This window comes from Mustela nigripes, chromosome 7 (genome assembly GCF_022355385.1).
Source record: "Mustela nigripes isolate SB6536 chromosome 7, MUSNIG.SB6536, whole genome shotgun sequence".
In the NCBI taxonomy this organism is placed as follows: domain Eukaryota; kingdom Metazoa; phylum Chordata; class Mammalia; order Carnivora; family Mustelidae; genus Mustela; species Mustela nigripes.
In genome coordinates, this window is record NC_081563.1 from 115,123,002 (window position 1) to 115,148,181 (window position 25,180).

Here is a 25,180-nt window from a genome sequence, read left to right on the forward strand (position 1 = left end):
CTCTGTTAGTAGGTATTGCGAATGTGGTATTCAGCCCCAGCACCCGGCCCCTGTTAGTAGGTATCGCCAATGTGGTACCCAGCCCCAGCACCCGGCCCCTCTGTTAGTAGGTATCGTGAATGTGGTACCCAGCCCCTCCAGCAGTGCCAGGAGGTGAGCCTGTCCTGGAGAAATCACTCAATGTACAATGAGGCCTGCCCAGGGCTGTTTGTGGAAGCAAAATGATAGAAACCATCTAGATGTTCGGTAAGGGACTGGACAAAGAAATGATGGGCCAGCTCACGTGATGGACTACTGCTCAGCTGTTAAAAAGGAGGGGGTTGTATATGTATGGCCCCAAAGCGAGATGCACTCAGTGAAAAGTAAGGCACCTTGCAGAACAAAATACACAGAATGTTACCATTTATGTGAGGAGCGCATGCACCTGTGCGTACACAGCTGGCCCAGATACAGACAAAGGTGTGGTTACAGATAGAGACAGAAGTGTACAGACAGAAGAGCTACAGATACACACATACACATGAGAGTAGAAGGTTCAAAGGAACACCCACTAGCAGCCAGTAATGTTTGAGGGGAATGCAGCTGGGGAAACGCATGGGGAATTACTTTGGTTTTTAGGTTTTTATTCGTTACATTTTATTAATGTTTGAGAGAGTACAATGAGACCATGCTCCTGAAATACGTGCATGATGCTAAAATTTAAAAGAAAAGAATCTGGCCACGTGTCTGGAAGCTCAAGGCAGGGCTGGGCTGGGCTCTCAGTGGAGGTTGGTTGGTGAGGGGCAGGCCTGGAGGGCTGACTCTGGAACTTTTTCCTAAACCAGCTGTGGCTCTTTCTCCCGGAGGCCAGAGGCAGAGGGAGCTGGCTTTGGTGGCCACAGCAGCAGATGCAGGTTGCCTAGTCTGGAGAGATGTGAAACCTGAGCCATTTAGCCTGCAAGATGGGCCTGCCTTGACCCCTCTAGTCAGGGAAGGCCCCTGGAACATGGCAGACAGCCACCTTAAACATGTAGCCACCAAAGTGAGTGAGGTCCCGTGAGCCCCAGGCCTGCAGACAGGCCATCCCGTGGAGCCCACAGGTGTCTTCCCACGCCACTCCTGCCCCCAAGCCTGATGACCTCGGTGTCCCTTACATACCCAGACTGGTGATCAGCGAGGCTACGGGCAGGAGAGGGGAGAAGGCCATTCATGAACTTCTTGGCTGCTGGGCCCTGAGCGAGACACGTTTCCTACTCTGTATCTCTGGCCTTTTAATGGTTTAGAATAGTTTTTTGTTGCTTTAATTCTGGACACACAGGAGTTGAGAAGGTTTTTCACCCTGATAATGACAACAGAAGTTAAAATAATTCCAACGACGCCAAAGGATATATAGTGAACAACAGATTTTTTCCACACCTCTTCTCCCCAGCCACGCGGTTCCCTCCCCAGAGGTTCCACGCACACATGAGCACGTGGGAATCTAGCCACACCCCTCCTGTGATTCGGGGGGAAGCAGTCCACACACCTTGCTTTTTCCACTAAGAATATGTATCTTAGAGCTGCTTCCATAGCAGAACCTGCAAGTGGGCTCCTTCTTTTCCATGACTGGACTTCCACGGCACTCAGAATTCTTTAATATTTGTGTACTCGATCTGGAATTCTTCTCGGACTTTCCCGTGTGCATGCTTCAGTTCTGCACGGCAGCCCCAGGGGGCAGGCGGTTCGCCACGTTACAGATGAGGAAACTCGGGGGACCAACCATCCCTGTTTGCCTAGGACAGAACCAGTCTTAACATCAAGAGTTCCCCACCCTGGAAAGACCCTTCTTCCCAGGCAAACTAAGATGGTTGTTGACTCTAAAGGAAACAGAGGCTCGGAGAGGCCGGGGGAGTTCTCCCAAGACCTTGTGGTGGGTCAGCACAGACTCCTGATGGTGACGATGCTGGAGGAGGCCGGTGACAGCGTTCCCTCTGTGCCAGCCAGTGGTCCCTCAGCAACCTGATAGGTTGACTGAGGGGCTCCACGAGTAGAAGCTGCGGCCACCAAACCTGGGTTTCTGCTCAGTAGCAGGGTTTGCCTGTGCTGGTCAGCTCCCTCTCAGCTTCTGGTCCTGGGCCCAGAATAGACACTCAGCAAGTGTTAAGCGAGGAAGAAAATGAATGAATGAATGAATGAATGAAGTACTAACATTTGTCATCCACATTTTACAGATGGAAAAACTGAAGCACAGAGAAGCTAAGTCACTGGCTCAGGGCCACACAGCTCGTAAGCAGCAGGGTCAGGGTTTGAATCCAGAAGGGGGGGCTCCAGAGCCCATGAAACTTTTCCCTCTTCTGGAATGTTCTTGTCTGCATTACCCTGCACGGCACTGCCTAGACCCCTACTTCCAGCTCCCTTTCACAAGAGCCCTGCCTTCCCTGTTCCTTGCTCCTGGCTCAGGGGCCTTGCTCTGCACCCCACTACATCCCCCTGGACTGGACGCTCAAACACAAAAAAGTCCGATGTCTTCACTTCAGCCTCCCCCACGGACTTTGCTTCATTTGTTCAATTCATTTGTCCAACTCTCCATTCCTTTGCTCAACAAACATTTACTGAAACTGAAATGAGCCAGCTCACCCCCCCCCCCCAGTACTAGAAATTCAGAGATGAATCCTGCCTGGGCCTTGTCCTCGGGGGACAAGGAAAACCAAAGAAGCAGGACTTGGAACCCAGCGAGAAAGCACTCGGATGGAGGTGGCCCCGGGCACAGCCGCAGAGGGGATGACACTGGGGGCTCCCAGCCGTGGGGGCTCCAGGAAAGCTCCTTGGAGAACATCTTATGCCAGCAAGAGTTAGCAAGACAGAGAGAAGGAGGAAGACAGAAAGCTTGGGGCAAAGTCGGTAACCCCCGGACAAACTGGCCTGGAATTAGGAGAGAACATGAGGCGTTCAGAAAGTGCAAGTTGTTCCTTACAGCTGGGGCCTGGGCTGTCCTCAGGTGGGGACATGTGGGCCTGAGAAGCCCCACCTCCTCCCCTGCTTACCTAATAGCTCTGCACCAGGCAGGGCTTCCAAGAATCTCCTGTCTAGGAACTGATCAGAAAAAAAGCCCCCCAAATAATCAGCGATGTGGACGTGGAATTACGGATGGATGGAGGCTGTTTACCATGTTCTTTGTTTCAGCAAACAAGTGCAAACAGCCTCAGTGGCCAGCCATGAGAAATCACCACTACAGCCCAGAATCCACCACCGGCCGGAGTCGTCCGAACGGCTGAGAAACCAGGTTAGCAGAGACTGTACCGCGGCCCTAGAAAAATGCACCTGACCTAATGTTAAGTAAAAACCAGCAAGATGTAGAGGCACGTGGCTGGCTCAGTCAGTGGAGCATGGGGATCTCAGGTCTGTGAGTTTGACCCCCATGCTGGGTGTAGAGCATACTTAAAAATAAAATCATTTAGGGGCACCTGGATGGCTCAGTGGGTTAAGGCCTCTGCCTTCAGCTTGGGTCGTGGTCCCAGGGTCCTGGGATTGAGCTCTGCATCGGGCTCTCTGCTCAGCAGGAAGCCTGCTTCCCCCCTCTCTGTCTCTGCCTGCCTCTCTGCCTACTTGTGATCTCTGTCAAATGAATAAATAAGATTTTTTAAAAAATCATTAAAAACCACAAAAAGGGATGCCTGGGTGGCTCAGTCGGTTAAGCTGCTGCCTTCGGCTCAGGTCATGATCCCAGGGTCCTGGGATCAAGTCCTGCATGGGGCTCCTTCTCCAGCTGGGAGCCTGCTTCTCTCTCTGCCTCTGCCTGCCACTCTGCCTGTTGCGCTCTCTCTCTCTCTGACAAATAAACAAATAAAATATTAAAAAACAAAACAAAAACACACAAAAAAACAGGGGCATCTGGGTGGCTCAGTTGGCTAAGCATTTGCCTTCAGTTTGGGTCATGATCCCAGAGTCCTGGGACCGAGCCTGGGATCAGGGTCCCTGCTCAACGAGAAGCCTGCTTCTGCCTCTCCCTCTGCTGCTCCCCCTGCTTGTGTTCTCTCCCTCACTCTCTCTCTCAAATGAATAAATAAATAAATAAAATATTTTCTTTTAAAGCCCCCCCCCACACACAAAAAGAAACCCCAGCAAGATGCAAACTATTTTATTATTCGAAGTTAAGAGATACACATACATAAATACATGAAGATATTAGGAAGAAATGCATCAGATACTTCGGAGTAGTTATCTCTGGTGATGGGCTAACCTAGGGGTTATATTTCCTTTTTAAAAATAATTTCCTGTGTTCTCTGATTTTGCAACAGTGGGCCAGTCTCACTTTTATTTTCAGAGACCGACTCAAGGAAACAAGGTCCGTGAGGCCACAACTTCCCCTTCCAGCCTCTTTCCAACCCTCTGAGCCACACAGAACGACCTGTTGCCTCCACATCCCTGCGCCTCCAGCCTCCAGGCTTTCCTCTCTGCTGTTCCTCCATCTGAGCGCCCTTCCCTTTCCCCCTCCAGCCTGTGCGACTCCCCTGGCCTCCCAGGCCTGCCTCAGGGTCCCTCCTCTGAGGACCTCACACACACAGAGCTCCCACACCACTGAATGGTGGGTTTAGGCCCTGGACCCCGCACCAGGGCCTGAGCTGCTGGCGGGAAGGACACTGCCTCATCTATGCCCTCCCCAGACACCTTCTATGCAGCCGAGAATTTTTTTATTTATTCCTCACCAACGTTTTTTGAAAATGTCTGAACCTACAGAAAATCATGGAACGAATACCCATATATACCCTTCCCATAGATGCTCCACTACTTGCTGTATAATCCTCTCCCTGTCTTGCTGACCTAGTACAGACATGTTGGCCAGGACTGGGGGTCTCGAAGGAGCTCAGCATTTGCCGGAAGGAAGGAAAGAATGAATGCCCTCTCTCTATTGTCTGCCTCAGGGAAAACACTTTCTAAAATGCAGACCTGGGGGGCGTCTGGGTGGCTCAGGGGGTTGGGGCCTCTGCCTTCGGCTCTGGTCATGGTCCTGGGATCCTGGGATCGAGTCCCATATTGGGCTCCCTGCTTGGTGGGGGGCCTACTTGTCCCTCTGCCTGCCGCTCCCCTGCTTCCGCTCGCTCACTCTCACTCTCTATCTGACAAATAAATAAAATATTTTTAAAAATAAAATACCAGTTACCCACCTGCTTGGAGGCCTGCCACCCACAGCCAAGGCGGGCCCCTCAGCGACACCCAAGACCCCGTCATCCCTTCCCGCTCCATCGCCCACTGACCCCGGAAAGGAAGTGTTGTCCCCGAACCCGCAGCCCCCACATGCATCAGCACTTGCACTTTGGAGCCTCTGCAATCCTTGCTTGCCTGGCAAGGGCACCCAGCCTCTCCCTTCCCCATCCCTCCCAAGTGTCCCATCCTCGGAGAAGTAAAAGGATGCCTCTGCCGACCTATCCCCGGACCCCCGGTACCGAGCGTGATCTCAGTGAGGGGGACCACTCGTCCTGGTTTGCACAAGCCTCTCCTGGTCGGCACTGAGAGTCCCGAGTCTCGAGAGTACCTCCGTCCTGGGCAGACCCCATGACGGTCACCCTAGCCTCTGCGGACTCTTTCCAGGGTGGGTGAGTGTGCTCCCACCCATTGCTGGGAGAACCTCTACCTGAGAGCCTCTCGGGGCAAGCCCACCTACCCTCACCCTGCTCTGCCAGGGCCACGTAACAGGCCCAAGGAAATGTTTGTTGATGCTGGCTGACTGCCTGGGGAACAGATAAACGACAGAAGGACGGAAGGAACGAATGCATGAACGAATAACTTCACCTCCTTGAAATCTTTGCTCAGATGTCACCTTCTCCATCGGCCTTCCCTGGCTGCCTGGGCTCCAAGGACAACCTCTCTGGCACCCTCCCTGGGGTTTTTGCGGGATTTATCACAGACCTGCCTTCTCCACGTGTCACTCTTCAGTTCCTTTGGGGTCTGTCTCCCCCATGAGCATGTCAGCTCTACCAAGACCGCGCTTTTGCCAATTGTGTTCCCTGCTCTGTCCCCACAGCCTGGGACAGCAGGTGCTCAGCCGGTAATCAGTTGAAGAAATGAATGAACAATGACTGAATGAGGGGACCCTGCATTTCCCCGCCCAAAGTGGAGCCTCTTGGATTTCTTTGTCTGCATCGCCTCTTTCGTTTAGTTCATTCAACAGACATCAGCGCTGCGGGGATCGGGAGGCCTGCAAAGCAGAGTGCCCAGTCTAAGGAGCTGCTGGTGGCAGTGGGGTGGGGAGCAGGGGACAGAGATCAGGCTGGTTATGATGCCATGGACCTGGCATTTGGGAGATGGGGTCCATGGGCAGGACCTTGGGCACTGCAACAGCCCTAAAAGGCCAGGATCGTAGTAACCATGCCCAACATATCTTGAACACTCGCTATGTCTCACCCACTGTTTTGAGCACTTCACGTATATTTTCTCGGTGAATTCTCCAATCACCCAGCTATAGTTCTTTGTCCCCGTTTTGCAGATGAGGAACCAGAGGTGAGGGAGGCTGAGTTACCTTGTCCAGGCGACATGGCAATAAGCGGGGAGTCAGAATCAGACTCTGGGGCCAGCGGCTAACCCCAGTGCTATAGGAAAGGAAGGAGGTTCTGACTGAAGTCAAGTTGCTGCTCAGACGCAGGGCTGGGCTTCACAGCCTGTCCCCAGGACTCCAAAGGCAGCCTGGGTCCCAGTCGGTGTCTGTCCTGGAGTTGGTGGTGAAGGGGACCAAAGGGAGATGCACAGGAAGCAGGGGAGGAGTCTCTGTACTCCAGTTGGGATCCATGTTCAAAAGGTACAGAACTACCCAGGATGGGGGGGTTGAATTTGGGGGGGAGTCCCCAGCCTGGGTGGGGAGATGGGGGCAGGCTTCTAGGCAGCAGTGTCCCCTTCCTCTTCTCTCCTAACGAATGGGTAGGGAAGCTGTGGGCAACTGTCTCCAGCCCTTCCCACGTCTGGCCACCCATCGGCCGGTCCAGAGAGGAACGTGCAAAACCCAGCGTGGGCAGCGGCCCCCATCCTGGGCCACTCCTCCTGGGCCCCATGAAGCTGCCTCCCTGACTTACCCCTGTGATACCAAAGCTCAACCCAGGTCAGGAGCTATGCTGAGTGACTCCATGTAACTATCTTATTCAATGCTCACACCCACCTAGGACAGGGAAATCAAGTTCAGACAGTGGGGTACCTGCCCACGTCACCAGCAGAGCGGGGGTTCCAACCCTGACTATCTGGGTCCGGAGCCTGTGTCCCTCACCCCTACCCAGGAGGTACAGCCCTGGCTCCCTGCCAGCCTGGGCATTTAAGCCCCTGCTGTGGCCCCACAGCCCAGCAGAGGGCTCAGAGCAAGGAGGCACACATGAACACACCCTTATTATTTGACGTCTAGGAGCAGTGACGGGGCGTCTGGGTGGCTCAGTCAGTTAAGCACCCAACTCTTGATTTTGGTTCAGGTCATGATCTCAGGGTCGTGGGATTGAGGCCCGCATCTGCTTATCCCTCTCCCTCTGCTCCTCCCCCCTCCCGACCACATTCTGTTTCTCTTTCTCTCACATACATAAATAAATAAAATCTTTAAAAAAAAAATAAAAGAAAGAAATCTAAGGGCAGTGACTTCTCTCTTTGACTTCTACCCTCCAGGTCTGGGAGATAATAATCCAATCCCACATTTGGACAGGATTCAAGCCTTTTCAAAGCTGTCCCCTCCTTGAAAGAAAGAAAAGTGGCAGGGACACTGACTCTCAAACAGATGACACCTAGCCCCACCCCACAGCTGTTTGCAAAGGGGAGGTGATGGCACCTCCCTGAGCCTCAGTGTCCCCATCTGTCACAGGGGCTGATGATATCACGGAGAGGAGACCATAGAATCCTTTGCCAGACGCACACAGTGGGTGCCTGGGAGGGTAGTTTCTTTCCACTGAGGGTCACAACACTCTCCAGGGTCTGTCCCCGACCTCCCTCCCTACTTTTAAACCGTGGATGTTTTCCACCATGATGTGTTGGAAACACACAGAACCTCGGGAATGAGCGGAGCCTGGTGGGCGTGCTCGAGGGGGGCACAAATGTCCTCCTCCACCTTCAGAGCCTTCCCCTCAGGCCCGTGTCTCTACTGCACGCCCTAGGGGTGCCGCCTCCCTCCTTTCGTCCTCGCTGCTTCCTCTGGAGGTGGGTCCTTGGGTTATCCCACCTCCCAGAGGAAGAGTCCAAGGGTCTGAGGGCCAACGGGGCTGACCGGCGCCCACAGCCAGTGAGCGGTGGAAGCGGGGTGTGGCTTTCTGTCCAGGTAGGTTTGCTGACATGGAGAGATGTAAACCATGGAGAGATGTAAACCATGTGTTATTAAATGAGAAAGCAGCATGGACGGCAACAGAGTGTACGTTGAGAGAGTGTCACTAAAATGGAACAGGGGTTGTCTCTAGGTGATGGGACAATGAACCGTCCCACTGTCATTCTTTTCCTTATTTGTATTGCCTAACTTTTTATGGCCGCTTTACGGAGATGGAATTCGCATAGCATACAACTCACTCATTTAGTGTCTGATTCGATGGTTTCTAGCATATTCGCAGAGTTGGGCAACCCTCAGCACTCTTGCTAATACTGTCATCATTCCCCCCACAAAACCCCACTCATTAGCGCTCACTCCGCATTGCCCCAAACCCCCACTCCTAGCCCTAAGCAACCGTTTCTTGTCTCTACAGATGTGTCTGTTCTGGACACTTTGTACAAGTGGATTTCTACAACACGCGGTCCTCTCTGTGTCTGGCTTCTCCCACCAAGCTTGTCTTCGGGGTGCCTCCGTGTAACAGCAGGTGTGACTTCATTCCTTTTCAAGGCTAAGTAACATCCCATATTGTATTTCTCAATTCATCAGTTGACATTCAGGTTATTTCTACCTTTTGGCTGCTGTGAATAATGCTCCTATTAGTATCTGTGTAATATTTGTGTGTGGATATGTGGGAGAGAGAGAAGGAGACTCCTCATGGAGCAGGGAGCCCAATGCAGGGCTCAATCCAGGACTCTGGAATCATGACCTGAGCCAAAGTCAGATGCTTAACTGACTGAGCCACCCAGGCGCCCCTGGACATGTGTTTCCAAGTCTCTTGGATAAATAGCTTGGAGTAGAATTGCTGGGTCATGTGGCAATGCTGTGTTTAACCTTTTGAGGAACTGACAGTCTGTTTGCCAGAACATTTTACACGCCACCACAGGGCACAAGGGCCACAATTTCTCTACATCCTCACCAACCTTATTATTATCGGTCTTTTTGATGAAAGCCATCCTAGTGGGTATGAAGTAATATCTCATGGGATTTTGATTTGCATTTCCCTGATGACTAATAATGTTTAACATCTTTCATGTGTCTGTTGGCTCTTTGCGTATCTTCTTCGGAGAAATGTCTACTCACATCCTTTGCCCATTTAAAAAATTGGGTCATTTGTGCCTTTATTATTAAATTATTGAAGTGGGATCTGAACCCGGGTCCTGCTCTACGGCAGGTGATAGATCCTGTGCCCACAGTCATGCCTCCCTGCCTGCCTGTCAGGAGATCTGGAAGCATCCCCCAGAGTCCCGCCTACCCTCTGGGCAAGCTGCGGCCCGCACAGCTGCTGCAGAAGCCAGCCCAGCTGGGGCCAGGCCCACAACAGGTGTCCAGTGAGTGTCTGTGGATGGACACAGAGGGACACACGAATCCCTCTCCAGGAATCGGTGAACTAAAGGGGAAGAAAACCCCCCCAGAACAAAAAGTCCACGCCACAGAAGGAGGAAATGGTCGAGCCCTGCTCCAGAAGTTGGAGATAAGCCCCGTGGCCCAGAAGCCCTCCATGGCAATTCCTTCTTGGTGGCCGTGACCTATCTGCCTGCTTTTATGCAACTGACTGTTGGCCTGCGTGAGGCTGGGACAGGGAGGCCCAGCGAGATTAGCAGGGAACTGGAGAGCATATCTGCTGAAGGGGGGATGGCAGCAGATCCTAGGGGCCACGGCTGGTCAGAGGAGAAGGGGGCCCCAGTGGGGTGGGGCCCTGCTGCCGGACCCCTGCCCCAGCCCCAGCCCCAGAAACCCACTGCTTCCTCACGAAGAGCACTGGAACCCTCCACACCCAGTTCTGGAATCCAGCTGCCTGGGTTTGAATCCTGGACTCACTATCTGCTTGCTGGTGATCCAGGCAGTTAATATCCCTCTCTGAATCTCAGTTCCCCGCTGAGTGTCCCCTGGAAGAATGAAGATAACCAGGGAGGGATGAAATGAGACCATAACGCAGCCTCTTGGTGGGGAGAGGCTGCTGGGGGGAAGCTGGGGATGGCAGGCTCTTCTGCTGAGCTCCCCCAGGCTCCCGACTCTGAGCTGGAAGACTGCCGTCCTGTGACATGGAGCCAGTGACTCTCCCACGAACACCGCAGAGCAGCCACTGGCAGGAAGCTTCTCCCTCGGACAGACCCTCAGCCTCACCAACACAGTCTCACGGGGAAGGCAGGCAGTGTGGGGCCATGTGGGTTGCCCCTCACTCAGGCAGCCTGAGTTCAAATCCCACTCACAAGCTGTGAGCTTTGGGGAAGGGCCTGCCTCTCTGTGCCTCTGTTTACCTGCTAGAGAATGAAGATGACAACTGTGTTTACTCTACAGGATGGTTGGGAAGATTAAATGGGCCGATGCAGTAAAATATGAATTAAAGTCTCAGAATAAATCTGAGATTTATTCTTTATTTATTTCTTTTTTTTTTTTTAAAGATTTTATTTATTTATTTGACAGACAGAGATCACAAGTAGGCAGAGAGGCAGGCAGAGAGAGAGAGAAGAGGAAGCAGGCTCCCTGCGGAGCAGACAACCCTATGTGGGGCTCGATCCCAGGACCCTGGGATCATGACCTGAGCCGAAGGCAGAGGCTTTAACCCACTGAGCCACCTAGGTATCCCAGCTTTATTCTTTCTTAATTAGTTTCTTTTTAGTCATCTCTACACCCCATATGGGGCTCAAACTCATGACCCCAAGATCAAGAGTCAGATGATCCTACTGACTGAGCCAGCCAGGGGCCCCAAAGTCTCATCTTTAAAATAAAAGTTAGAGGGGCGCCTGGATGGCTTGGTTGATTAAACGTCTGCCTTCAGCTCAGGTCATGATACCAGGGTCCTGGGATCGGGTTCCGTATCGGGCTCCCTGATTCTTCCTCTGCCTGCTGCTCTCCATGGTTATGGGCTCTCTCTCTCTCTTACAAATAAATAAATAAAATCTTTAAAAAAAATAATAAAATAAAATAAAAAATAGAGGGGCACCTGTCAGTTAAGTGTCTGACTCTTGACCTCAGCTCAGGTCTTGGTCTCAGGGTCTTGAGTTCAAGCCCTGCGTTGAGCCCCACATTAGGCTCCACGCTGGGCATGGAGCCTACAATAAATAAATGGATGGACAGATAAATAATATCAAGTTTAGAGAACCCTCCACATCCTTTCAACTTATCTGGCCCCCATATTCCCTTCGTGTCCTCCAGGGCCCCAAGGTTCCTCCAGCTTTCTTACGTGGAGGAGGAGGGTGAGATTTCCAACCATACTGGCATTTCCCAAAGTGAGTTCCTGAGCCCTCTAAACTCATGAGATGCTTTTTGAAAAGATCCCTGAGAAGTACATCTCCATCAGACAGACCTGGCTGCCGGGTAGCTAGCGCCACCGCCCTTCAGCCGTGCCCAGGGACGGACCCGAGAAGCCCTGCAGCAAGGAAACCCAGCGGACGCTCATGCTGGTGTTTTCCCAAATTTATTTGACCACGAATGCCCTTTTCTGCCCAATATCAATTTAGCATCTTCCTGGAAAAACACTGATGTCAAGGTCAGTTTTAGCTCACAGTTTCCATCTTATAGAAAAGACAGAAGGTTTTCCTAAGATCACTATCCCTGCATTTGAGAAGCCCAGGTTCTCTAGTGCGGTCACGTTGGCCCAGAGGAGAGCGGCGCCCTGCCATGTGCTCTCAGTCCTGCTCTCCGGGGCCGGAAAGGTTGGAGCGTGAAGGCCCCTTTGGGACACCCAGCAAGGATGGGCCCAGCTCTCTTCCAGCCGCCGCAGCAGCCTTGGCTCTCACAGACCACACGCAACGCCCAGACATTGTCATGACAGAAGATGGCACCTTCCAGAGCCTTCTAGAAAAAGGAGTTGCCAAAAGGAAGCCTCTAGGGGTGGGGCAAGCCCCGCCTCGGGCAGGGAGAGGTGTCTCAGGCTCCGGAGTGCCCTGGCACCTGCAGAGGAGGCCCTAGGAGCACCGGGCCCCATCAGCACGGCAGCACCGCTTGCAAATCATCCCTTCCATCTCTCTGTAAACGTTCCGGCAAGTCTAACATTTGGCAACCAAAGTACATATCCCAGACGGCCGTGTGAACCTAGGACAAGTGCCAGCATTTGTCTTGAGGCCCTGTAGGGTTTGGAAAACAGGATTACTCAGCGAGTCAGTGGAGGAGAGGGACATTCATTGGGCACCTACAACAGAGTGCGTGTTGTGTCAGAAGTTCTATCTTTACCATGAGATCTCAGTTCCGATAACAACCCCATTTTACAGATGGAGAAACTGAAGCTCAGAGTGGGGAGGTAACATAGCCAGGGACACAACAGAGCTGGGAGTCAAACCCCCACCTGGTTTTGCCTCCACAGTCCTAGCACTCCCCACTCCACTGTGCAGTTCTGCTGGGATGTCTCCCTGCCTGGCATCCCTCCAAGACCTTGGTCCTTGCCTCAATCCCAGGGCCCCTTTCTCGATACTAACCCGGGTTCTCAGGGCCAGGGGTGTGAGGAAGGGAACCAGAGTGGAGACTAATGTAGTCTGGCCTCTAGGGTCTGGCCCACATTGTGGAATCGTTATTTTATTTTATTAAAGGCTTTATTTATGGGCGCCTGTGTGGCTCAGTGGGTTAAGCCGCTGCCTTCGGCTCAGGTCATGATCTCAGGGTCCTGGGATTGAGTCCCGCATCAGGCTCTCTGCTCGGCAGGGAGTCTGCTTCCTCCTCTCTCTCTCTCTGCCTGCCTCTCTGCCTACTTGTGATCTCTCTCTGTCAAATAAATAAATAAAATCTTTAAAAAAAAAAAAAAGACTTGGGACGCCTGGGTGGCTCATTGGTTGGGCAGCTGCCTTCGGCTCAGGTCATGATCCCAGCACCCTGGGATCGAGTCCCACATCGGGCTCCTTGCTCAGCAGGGAGCCTGCTTCTCCCTCTGCCTCTGCCTGCCTCTCTGTCTGCCTGTGCTCACTCGCTCTCTCCCCCTTTATCTCTGACAAGTAAATTAAAAAAAAAAAAGACTTTATTTATTTATTTGACAGACAGAGATCACAGGTAGGCAGAGAGACAGGCAGAGGGTGGGGAGAAGCAGTCTCCCTGCTGAGCAGAGAGCCCAATGCGGGGCTTGATCCCAGGAATCCGAGATCATGACCTGAGCCAAGGCAGAGGCTCAACCCACTGAGCCACCCAGGTGCCCCTGGAATTGTTATTTTAGCCCCCACCAATCTGATCATAGGTTGGGGGCAAGTAGGTTGATAAATCAGTTTTCGGTCTTCTTTGGGGTAAGATTTTGTTTATTTATTTATCTACCTATTTATTTATTTGTTGGTTGGTTTATTATTTTATTTATTTATTTGACAGAAAGAGACAGCAAGAGAAGGAATACAAGCAGGGGGGTAGGAGAGGGAGAAGCAGGCTTCCTGCTGAGCAGGGAGCCTGAGGCGGGGCTCCATCCCAGGACCCTGAGATCATGACCTGAGCTAAAAGCAGAAGCACTTAACGACTGAGCCACCCAGGCACCCCAATAAATCAGTTTTCCGAGCCTGCCAAGCTGAAAGCCAGCCACCAGCCTGAGGTGACCCTGCCCTCAAGAAGACCCCCAGGCACCCAGCCTAAGCTGGCACCTGGGCTAAGCCCCTTATCTTTGGGTCATTGTTGCCCACTCCTGGCTATAGTCTCCTCCCAACATCCCCCAGCCCCCAACTCACTTGCAGGGTGCTGGCACTCAGCTGGGTGGTGGGGGTGGGGGGAGACATCACACAAACCTTTTGGAAACCTCTTTCCCCTCCCCTCTCCAGATTCCCCAGAATTCCTGGGTCAGCAACATGGCTGTGTGCTGGGAGGTAGGGGAGAGTCTCAGCCAATCTCTCATGGGCAGGCCCCCTGCTCCGTCTGCACAGCTGCAGGGAAGGAAGGCCCCACCTGAGTTCCCAGTGCCCCGAAACAGCCACCCGGCTGTGCCCTTCCTTCTGTCCATCACGGGAGGGGTCCCTGGCAAGGGGGAGGAGCGGCATCCCAAGCCTGCCCTGCACCAGAGCTATTCCTCTGCTCACACCCTTCCTCAAACCATCTGAGAGGCAGGCCTCCTGCTCTCTGTCCTCAGTGCGGCCAGATCACAGGCAAGAGGGACTTGCCCGAGGCCACGTGGCTAGGCAGGGGTGGGCATCACTCCAGGGTCTGGCAGACTCCAGAGCTGGGGTCATTTCTCCAAGTACAGTGCAGTGGTCAAGGTGTGGATTCTGGAGTGAGACCGCTAGACTCAGGTTCTGGCTCCTCCACCTGCTCAGGGGTCACCTGGGGCTAGTTACCCAAACTCTCTGTGCCTCAGTATCCTCATCTAAACAGTGCTGTCAGGCAATCCCGAAGTCTGAGCCCTGGGTGAGTTGCACGGCCTTGGGTGAGCAACAACCTGCTGGTGCCTCAGTTTACCCTGACTTAAAATGGAGACCTTGATACACATCCAGCACGGGCTGGAATGAGGATTAAGAAAAGACAACCGTGCATCTAGAGCTTTCCGGCAGGTGATGCCACGGGGCCTACTTATTGTCTGGGGGTGTTATGGTCAAGGTGCTATCAGCCAGACCAGCTCCGGAAGGACACACAAGAAGGGGTCTCAGAGGGCAAGGAGTGGGTGCTGGGGAACCCTAACTTGTTCCTACATGTCACTTTATACTTTCAGAATTTTGTATTACACACATGTGTTATTACTATTTCCGAAGCAGGTTGCGTAACAGCCATACAAAGGTGCTCCCTTGCCATGATGCACGGTCTCATGCTGTCAGAGACCCCGTCTGCTGATCCTGGGTTTCCCAGCCCTCCAGAGTCACACCTTGTCCAGGCCCTTATCCAGGCCCTGTCTTTCAGCCCACTCTGTGTTTCCCAGCAAGGCCCTAGCACAACCTTAAGAGCCAGAGGCGTCTCCTTCCAAGCACAGGCGTGTGACCCAGGGCCAGCCAAGTCTCCACCCCTCTACCTGTCCCCTGGCCCACCTGTAAGTGAGGTGACCACACTGCCCCACACTGCCTCCCCAGCTGTAAGGACTAACATGAGGTACTAGAGGGGTGCCTGGCTGGCTCAGTCAGTGGAGCATGGAACTTTTGATCCCAGGGTCATGAGTTTAAGTCCATGTTGGGCATAGAGCTTACCTTAAAAAAATCAGGTATGGGGCACCTGGGTGGCTCAGTGGGTTAAAGCCTCTGCCTTTGGCTCAGGTCATGATCCCGGGGTCCTGGGATCGAGCCCCGCATCGGGCTCTCTGCTCCACAGGGAGCCTGCTTCCTCCTCTCTCTCTGCCTGCCTCTCTGCCTGGTTGTGGTTTCTCTCTGCCAAATAAATAAAAAAATATTTTAAAGAAAATGAGATATTAGACTGCTAGGTACAAAGCCCTGCTTCTTGTCCTCTGAAAGGGCAAAATGATGTTGAAGGGAAGCTGCCTCCTCCTCTGAGCTCATCTCCCCACACAGCCTCTCCCACCCCTGCAGGTGGACGGCAAACCTACCAAAAGCAATGCGCCTCTAGGCCTTGGCATTTGCCAGTCCTCTCTGGGCAGACCCCTTCTTCATCTCTGGGAGGCTGGCTCCTTCACATCACTCACTTTCTCCCAAGTGTTGCCTCTTCACAGATGCCCTCCTAGACCACCTGTCTAAAGTGGTCCCCAGACCCCCCTCTAACTTACCCCGATTTATTTTCTGCATGGTACTTGCCATTACCTGAAATTTTAAAGATTTTACTTATTTATTTGACAGAGAGAGAGAAAACACAAGCAGGGGAGCAGCAGAGGGAGAGGGAGAAGCAGGCTCCCCAGCTGAGCAGGGAGCCCGACGCAGGGCTCGATTTCAGGACCCTGGGATCATGACCTGAGCCGAAGGAAGATGCTTAATGACCGAGCCACCCCAGCGGACCTGAAATTGTGTTTTTTTTTTTTAAATGAACTCTTAGAGGTAATTTTAGATTCACAGAAGAATTGCAAAGACAGTACAGAGGGTTCCCGTCTACACATCACCCAGTCTTTCTCATGTCACCGTGTCACCTAACCTGACCACGGTACGGCTGTCAGAACGAAGACACTAACCTGGAACATCACCATTAACTAAACTGCAGACTTCGTTCCAATGAAATTGTACTTCTCCTTTATTTATATACTGGTTTTCTTTTTTTTTTTTTAAGATTTTATTTATTTATTTGACAGATAGAGATCACAAGTAGGCAGAAAGACAGGTAGAGAGAGAGAGGGAAGAGGAAGCAGGCTCTCCGCAGAGCAGACAGCCCGATGCGGGGCTCGATCCCAGGACCCTGGGATCATGACCTGAGCCAAAGGCAGAGGCTTTAACCCACTGAGCCACCCAGAGGCCTCTATATACTGGTTTTCAACTGCCGGAAGGAAAACTCTGAGAAGCAGGGAGGTGGCCGTACTTAACTCACCACCAAGTCCCTCAGACCTGACAATAAACAGTGATCGGTAAAGGGAGGGCCGATGATTACTGAGGACTCCCTCTGCCATGCACGGTTCCGAGTGTACTAAATATTGTAATCATTTAATCCTTAGGACAGCCCACGAGGTAGCTACTAATTATGGGGAGACTGAGGCACGGCACAGTTTGGTGGCAGGCCAAGGCCGCACAGGTCATTAGCGCCCGAGAGGATGGACTCTGGGGCTGCCCTCTGTACCAGAATGAACGCAAGTCCTTCTGTGTCCTCAGTCCGCATCAGAGCAGGGGGGCCAGCACCCTTCTGTGGGCAGGACACTGAGGCCCCAGGGCAACTGATTTGCCTGAAGCCCCAGGATGGACTGGGGCACAGGGCAGGGATGGAACCTGAGCCTGCGGCCTCCAGCTGCCTGCCCTGGGGTTGTGACTCTCCCAGTTCCACTCCCAGGGCCACCATCGACAGGCTCCACCCTGCTGCAGGGAAACAGAGGCGGCTGGTTCGTGGGCTCTCTCCTGAACCCCCGACTTCCCAGAGGGGCGCTGAGATCCCCCATCCCCTCCCTTTGCCCATAGCCTTAGCCGGGGCCTCCAGGATCTGACCCCTGGAGAGGCGGGGGTGGAGGACGGGCCCTCTCCATCCTAGAGGAGGCCGCCTTCTCAGGGGGCTAGCTGGGCTCTGGGGCAGGGAGGGAAAGGAAGAAGTGGTCATCCCTGCCTGGATGGGGGTGTGGGGAGAAGTGGAGCAACGGGGAGGGTTATTGGGCTTTTCCCAACACCCTGGGACCAGCCGGAGAGGGGTCTGGGCACCCCCCAAAGGGAAAAGCCACTCTGGAGCCCTTGGACGGGACCAAGGCCGGCCGCCCCCATCCAGCCTGGGTTCCGCCCAGCGCCAGCCTGGCGCAGACTCGAAGCCCTAATAATGTTTGCTGGATGCTTTGAATACAAGCGTCAGTGCCCAGAATCTCCTTGAGGTTTCAGCCAGGCGTGCCCGCCCCATCCCCCCTTCTGGGGAGCAGCATAAGTATGGGGGGGGGCATGTGACAGGGGACACCATGAGGTGGTGGCAGCCTCCGTGAGAGAGGCAGGCTGCTCCACCCAGAGCTGGGGGTAGGGGCGCCTTGTGCGCGGCTAATTAAACAGTGACTGTGATGAATCGGGGAGAGGCTGCTGCTTGCTAATTAAAGGTGCGGGTGGCTTGCCTGGCAAGGGAGGAAGGCAGGAGCAGCTCTGGAACCATGTCAAGAGGCCAGGCCGGCAAGGACAGCACCGGCTCTGGGCATCCCTTCCATGCTCAGGGCCCTCCCAGCAGGGCCCCATGGCCCCCTCCCCACTTCCCTATCTCTCCTACCCACCTTGCCAGAGCTTGGGGCCTCAGACTTCCCCCTCCCCACCAGCCCAAATTGCGCTCCCGATAAGGGCCCAGGCGTTGGGGGGGAGGAGCCTGCTGGTGCCCAAGGTCTGGGCTGGTAGGAGAGCATCCTTCTGAGCCTCTGAGGTTCACTTCCTTTCTCCCCGCTCCCAAGAACCCCGAGTTGGGTGAATGAGCTCCATCAGGATGGGAGGTGAGCTGGTGGGAACGAGGCCCCACGATGACTTCTGGAATGACAGATTCTGGGCCTCACCCAGTTTCCCTGTTGTAACACACCTGACGTTAGCCGGGGGCCTGCTCTACCCGCCATGCCCCACCGGTGTGTGAGAGAGAGAAAGACAAAGGTGGAGAGACTATGTTCCTTTCTGGTCTCAGCACACAAATCTAGAAAAGGAAGACGGGAAGCAAGGATGTCTGGTCCTCAGAGTTCCTAGATAGTAGACAATAAGAGCTCCGACTGCCTGCTCCTGCCGGGTATCTGGTCAGGGCAGGGCGTGGATCGGTGGCTAAGAGCACCCCCGCCCCGGGGCCAGAGCTCCCAGTCCCATGCCCACCACTTGCCAGCCGTGTGGCCTTGGGCACAGTAGCTAATTGCTCTGGAGCCTTGGGCTCCCCGTCTGCAAAGCTGAGGATGGCGATGCTGCTACTCAAAGGGTTGCTGAGGGGACCAAGAGAGAGAATCCAGGTGAGGCACTTAGCACAATGTTTGGTCCACAGAACAGGCCCCGAAATGCCAGCCATTATTATGTAAAAACTCAGGGGACGCCGGTAGGTGTGGCCCAGTGCCCACCACTTCCAGGTGACCTCCTTATTGACAGCACAGGTGAGTCGTCTCAGAGCAATTCTTTCGGACACAGCGAGAGCATGTCACCCTTCCCACCAGGGCTCTCGTGTCCTCTCTGACCCCATAACCTTCTGAGGAAAGTAGAAGAGTCGAGAAGCAAACACAATGGGTGCTCAGAAAGCTAAGTGACCCGCCCCCCAAGTCAAACAGCTCAGCGAGGGCCAGAGACAGCCCTGGTCCCTTGAGTGGGAGGAGAAAATGGGCTCAGGGTTCCCATGGCAACATCTGTTGAGCTTCTAGTGGATGCCAAGTCCTGAACCAGACACAGGGACCTAAGAGAACAGGGCACTCACTCTTGCCTTCAAGAGGACCCAGTCTGGAAGGAGGGAAAACACACCAATAAGGGGAATGCAAGGCAAAGGTGGCAGGCATCCAAGGGGGAGCTCCAGTGCCCTCCATGCAAGGGGCTGAGAGCCGCTGCTTTGACGTGGAGCTCCATTTGAACGCTAAGGTTGCTTTCTTTTGGGAGGGTAACGTCAGCATTGGGGGAGCCTGGAGAGGGCTGATAGGGCCCCTCTGGTGCTCCCAGGAGAAGCCTTCACAAAGGCATAGATACTCAGTTCTGGGAAGTGCCTATGGTACCTGCTTCTGAGGTTTGGGGTCTGTCACTTGAGGTATCTGGGAGTCCCAGATGATGTGGTTTCAGACACTACACTGTCCAGGACCCACAGCAAGAATCCATCCATGTCCTAAAGGGGGGCTCTCTACTGCCATGCAATGCAGTAGGGAAAGGATGCAGTGCCTATAAGGGGCCCAGGGACAGTAGAAACCTTTCCAGGCTGAGAAACTCAAGGCCATTGGCCCTGATGTTGGACCTTAGGCAGCCAACCCAAAGCAGGCAAGGATGAGCACAAGGTTACTGGCCTTGGGGATGATGTTTCCATATTCCCTCCTCAGAGATCAGGACTCAGCCAGAGAAACGGGACAAAGGGCCCCAGGCAGGTCTAGCCACAAGGAAACCCAAGAAAGCAAAGCTAGCAGTTCCTTAAAAACACAACCTGCCTCAGCATCCCCAGGGCTCCCGGCGCCCTAGCTGGGCCAAATGCTGGTCTGCTGCGCCCTCTGGTGGCCACATGGGGGCAGTGGCAGACGCAGCAGCAGGTTTAAGGGTGGGTGGTCAGACTTGGAGAGGTCAGAGTGGACCACCTCAATCACTGCACAGATAGGAAACCCAAGGCCTGGGGACTGTGGGGGAGGGAGTAAGTTGCCCAAGGTCATGAGAGTAACTTGCCCAAGTCAGTAGCCAAGCCCAGAACAGAACCCAGACCTCCTTCTTCACCAGTGGCTGCTCTTGCTGGGTCTCCCCTTCCCATCAGGGGAAGGAAGACTGAGGGTTCAGGAGGCTCACTCCTCAGTGACCATGGACAACTGGATGGTAGGCAGCTGCGCCTATGATAGGGTACACAGCACTTCCCTATCTGGCTTTGGGTTCCTCACCTCCAAAACCTGGAGCTACTGGCAAGGGCCATGGGGACCTGGGGTGGCCCTCTCATACACTGCTAATAGTGAAGCTATAAGCAGCCAACTTTTCAGGAAATCCTAAAATGAGCCTTACAGTGAGTATTGGGTATCATACTAACTGTGAAAGACGATGCTTTCCTGAGATCAGGACCAGAAAATGATGTCCACTCTTGCTACTTCTTTTTTTTTTTTTTAATATTTTATTTATTTATTTGACAGAGAGACACAGCAAGAGAGGGAACACAGCAGGAGAGGGAAAGGAGGCTTCTTGCTGAGCGGGAAGCCCGATGCGGGGAGCCCGATCCCAGGATGCTGGGATCATGACCTGAGCCGAAGGCAGATACTCAAGGACTGAGCCACCAGGCACCCCCACTCTTGCCATTTCTATTCAACATTGTGCTGGAAGTTCCGGCCAGGGCACTCAGACAAGGGAAAATAAAAGCATCCAGATTGCAAAGGAAGAAGCAAAACTATAGTTTCAGATGGCATGATCTTGTAAATAGAAAATCCTAAAGAATCTACACATAAAAAGTTAGAACTAATAAATGAGTTCAGCAAGGATACAGGATACAAAATGAATATACAAAAGTCAATTGTTTCTCTGGGTACTTGGCAATGAACACTTCAAAAATGTAATTAAGAAACTAATTTCATTTACACCGCAGAGAGGATAAAACACTTACAAATAATTTAACAAAAGAAGTATAAAATTTATACTCTAAAAATTACAAAATATTGTTGAAAAAAATTAAAGAAGACCTAAATACATGGATAAACATCTCATGTTCACGAATCTGAAGACCCAGTACTGTTAAGATAGCAAGACTCCCAAAATCAATCTTCAGATTCAACCCCATCCCCCTCAAAATTCCAACTTGCTTCTTTGCAGAAATTGACAAGCTGATCTTAAAATTCTTATGGAAATTCAAGTGACCCCAAACACCCAAAACAATACTGAGAAAAAGAAGAACATTGTTGGAGGACCCAGAGGAAGTTTTCTACAAAGTTACAGTAATTAAAACAGTGTGGTACTGGCTCAGAGATAGATGCATAGATTAATGGAATGGAATCAGAGTCCAAAAATAAACCCTCACACTTACAGACAATTGGTCTTCAACAAGAGTGCCCAGACAATTCAGTGGGGAAAAGACAAGCTTTCCAACAAATGGTGCTGGGGTAATTAGATACCCACATGCCAAAAAGAGTCTGGGCATCTTCCTTACAACACCCCACACAAAAATTAACTCGAAACTGATCTTTGACTCAAATATACGCATTAAAACTATAAAACCTGGGGCGCCTGGGTGGCTCAGAGGGTTGAAGCCTCTGCCTTCGGCTCGGGTCATGATCCCAAGGTCCTGGGATTGAGCCCCACGTCGGGCTCTCTGCTCCGCGGGGAGCCTGCTTCCCCCCTCTCTCTGCCTGCCTCTCTGCCTACTTGGGATCTCTCTCTCTGTGTCAAATAAGTAAATAAAATCTTTAAAAAAAACCAAAACTATAAAACCCTTAAAACAAAGCATAGGCCTAAATCTTCATGACCTAGGATCAGCCAATAAGAAGACACAAAAGCACAGAAAAGAAAAAAAAAAAGCAGGTAAATTGGACATCATCAAAATAACAAATTCTGGGCTACAAAGGACATTGTTAAGGAAGTGAAAAGACAGTGTGCCTGTCTGACTCAGTTGGCAGAGCATGTGACTCAGTCTCAGTGTTGTCAGTTTGAGCCCCATGTTGGGTGTAGAGAGTACTTAAAATAAGATCTTTTTAGAAAGAAAGAAAGGAAGGAAGGGAGGGAGGGAGGAAAGAAGGAAAGAATTAAAGTGAAAGAACATGGAAGGGCGCCGGGGTAGCTCAGTGGGTTAAAGCCTCTGCCTTCAGCTCAGGTCATGATCCCAGGGTCCTGGGATCGAGCCCAACATTGGGCTTTCTGCTCAGTGGGGAGCCTGCTTCCCCCTCTCTCTGCCTGCCTCTCTGTCTACTTGTGATCCGTCTGTCAAATAAATAAATAAAATCTTTATTAAAAAAAAACAAACAAAGAAAGAACATAGAATGGGAGAAAATATTTGCAAACCATGTATCTGATAAGGAACTGTAACCGAAATATATAAATAATTCTTTTGGGGTGTCTGGGTGGCCCAGTTAAGCATCTGTCTTCAGCTCAGGTCATGATCCCAGGGTCCTGCTCCCTGCTCAGCAGGAAGCCTGCTTCTCCCTCTCCCACTCCCCTTGCTTGTGTTCCCTCCTTTGCTGTCTCTCTCTCTGTCAAATAAATAAATAAATAAATAAATAGAATGATCTTAAAAAATAATAATAATTCTTTCAATGATTAAAGAAAATTACCCAATTTAAAAATGGGCAAATCAGAATAAACATGGATCCAAAGGAGATAATACAAATGGTCCATAAGCTCATGAAAAGATGCCGAAGATCACTAGCCATCAGGGAAATGCAAAGCAAAACCAGGAGAGGCTACTTTGCACACACTAGGTTTGCTATCCTCAAAAAGACAGTGTTGGCAAGGATGTGGAGAAGTCGGAACCGTCCCACACTACTGGTAGGAAGGTAAATGCTGGAGCCGCCTTGAAAAACAGTCTGGGAGTTTCTCAAAAGATTAAATAGAATTACCATGTGACCCAGCAGTTTCATGTGACCCAGGGAGGCAGAGATCCAAGACAAATTAAAATACACACTTACCCCAAAATTTACATGAATGTTCACAGACGCATTGTTCGTAATAGCTAAGAAAGTAGAAACAACCCAAGTGCCCATCGACTGATGAATGGATAAATAAAATGTGGTCTCTCCACACACAGAAATATTATTCAGCAATAAAAAGGAATTAAATACTGGGGTGCCTCGGTGGCTCAGTTAAGCATCTGCCTTCAGTTCAGGTCATGATCTCAGGGTCCGGGATTGAGTCCCAAATCCTCTGGCTCCTTGCTCAGCGTGGAGTCTGCTTCTCCCTCGCCCCCCACAGGGGCTCGTGCTTTCTCTCACGATCTCTCTCTCTCTCAAATAAATAAAATCTTAAAAAAAAAAACAACCCAGAATTAAATACTGAAAAGACCACAGATTATATTCAGAAAAGACCACACATTATATGATTTCATTGATATGAAGAGTCCATAATGGGCAAAGCTCTACAAACAGAAAGCAGACACTTTTATAGCAGTGGCTGCCTAGAGCTAGAAGGAGGTGATTAGGGAGAGATGGGGGGTGTGGAGTTCTTTATGGGATGCTATTGGATGTGGTGATGATTGCACAATGCTGACTATACTAGAAACTAATGAATTGTATGCTTTAAATGAGTGAATTGTATGGCAAGCGAGTCAAATCTCAATAAAATTGTTTTTAAAAAATGGGGTGCCTGGGTGGCTCAATTGGTTAAGTGTCTGCCTATGGCTTAGCGCCTGATCTCAGGGTTCCTGGGATTAAGGACCACCCCCCCCCTTGTCTGGCTCCCCGCTCAATGGGAAGTCTGCTTCTCCTCTCCCTCTGCCACTCCCCACTATTCCCCTCCTCATGTTCTTTCTTTCTCTCAAATAAATAAGATTTTTAAGAGTAAATAAATAGGAGCACCTGGGTGGCTCAGTGGGTTAAGCCTCTGCCTTCAGCTCAGGTCATGATCTCAGGGTCCTGGGATAGAGCCCTGCATGGGGCTCTCTGCTCGGCGGGGAGCCTGCTTCCTCCTCTCTCTCTGCCTGCTTCTCTGCCTACTTGTGATCTCTATCAAATAAATAAATAAAATCTTTTTTTAAAAAATAATAAAAAAAATGTTTAAATAAAAAAAATAAAAGAAAAAACACTATTCTTTGGACCCATGACTCTAATTCTAGAAATTACTTCTAGGAATTACTCAAGTGCATAAAAACTTATGTATAAAGATTTCCATCACAGTATTGTTCATAACAGCAAAAGTGTGAGAGTAACCCGCAAGTGTCCACCAGTAGGGGAACCAGTCAATTACGTTCAACCTTGGCATGGAACCATGGAATCATTAAAAAAAAAGATTAAAAACAAGAGTCACATTTACTAACATGGACAAGGTCTATGATATACTTCCAAGTTTAAAAACAAAAAAGTTTAGGGACGCCTGGGTGGCTCAGTTGGTTAAGCAGCTGCCTTCGGCTCGGGTCATGATCCCAGTGTCCTGGGATCGAGTCCCACATCGGGCTCCTTGCTCCGCAGGGAGCCTGCTTCTCCCTCTGCCTCTGCCTTCCACTCTGTCTGCCTGTGCTCGCTCTCACTCTCTCTCTCTCTCTGACAAATAAATAAATAAAATCTTTAAAAAAAAATAAAAATAAAAAAAAATAAAAACAAAAAAGTTTAAAAAATAAAACTATAGGGGCACCTGGGTGGCTCAGGTCATGATCCCAGGGTCCTTGCTCAGCAGGGAGCCTGCTTCTCCCTCTCCCTCAAACTGCTGCTCCCCCTGCTTATGCTCTCTCTCTTTCTCTGTCAAATAAATAAAAAATCTTTTTTTTAAAAATCAATGAAATTTTTAAAAAATCTATAGATTAAAAGGGACTTAAAAGACAGATTTTTTTAGACAAAATTATAGTATCTAGGGATTCACACTGGGTGATAAGTGATGACCTTTAAAGTCATGATAACAGTGGGGTGTCTGGCTGGGCTCAGTTGGTGGACTGTGAGTCTTGATCTCTGGGTCGTGAGCTCAAACCCCATGTTGGGCATAGAGCTTACTTTAAAAAAAGAAAAAAAAAGGAGGAGGGCACCTGGCTGGCTCAGTCAGTAGAGTATGTGACTCTTGATCTCAGGGTCATGAGTTCAAGCCCCATGTTGGGAGAAGAGATTATTTAAAAAAGAAAAAAGTCAGGAGCACAGTAACTTTTTGTGGGGAGGTCAGGGAAGGGGGC

The 25,180-nt window shown here is 51.3% G+C and overlaps 1 protein-coding gene across 1 annotated transcript in view; it reads right to left on the bottom strand.

Moving 5' to 3' along the window:
* Nucleotides 1-626: 626 nt before the first annotated feature.
* LOC132022427 (uncharacterized protein C20orf203) overlaps nt 627-25,180 on the bottom strand; it is a 28,051-nt gene continuing 3,497 nt past the window's right edge. The window contains 9 exon segments of the mRNA XM_059407683.1: nt 627-903; nt 1,138-1,318; nt 1,505-1,751; nt 15,349-15,525; nt 15,879-17,865; nt 17,868-17,987; nt 17,989-18,030; nt 18,032-18,240; nt 18,553-18,656. Of these exon segments, the coding sequence (XP_059263666.1) occupies nt 17,758-17,865; nt 17,868-17,987; nt 17,989-18,030; nt 18,032-18,240; nt 18,553-18,656 (583 nt within the window). The 3' untranslated portion in view covers nt 627-903; nt 1,138-1,318; nt 1,505-1,751; nt 15,349-15,525; nt 15,879-17,757.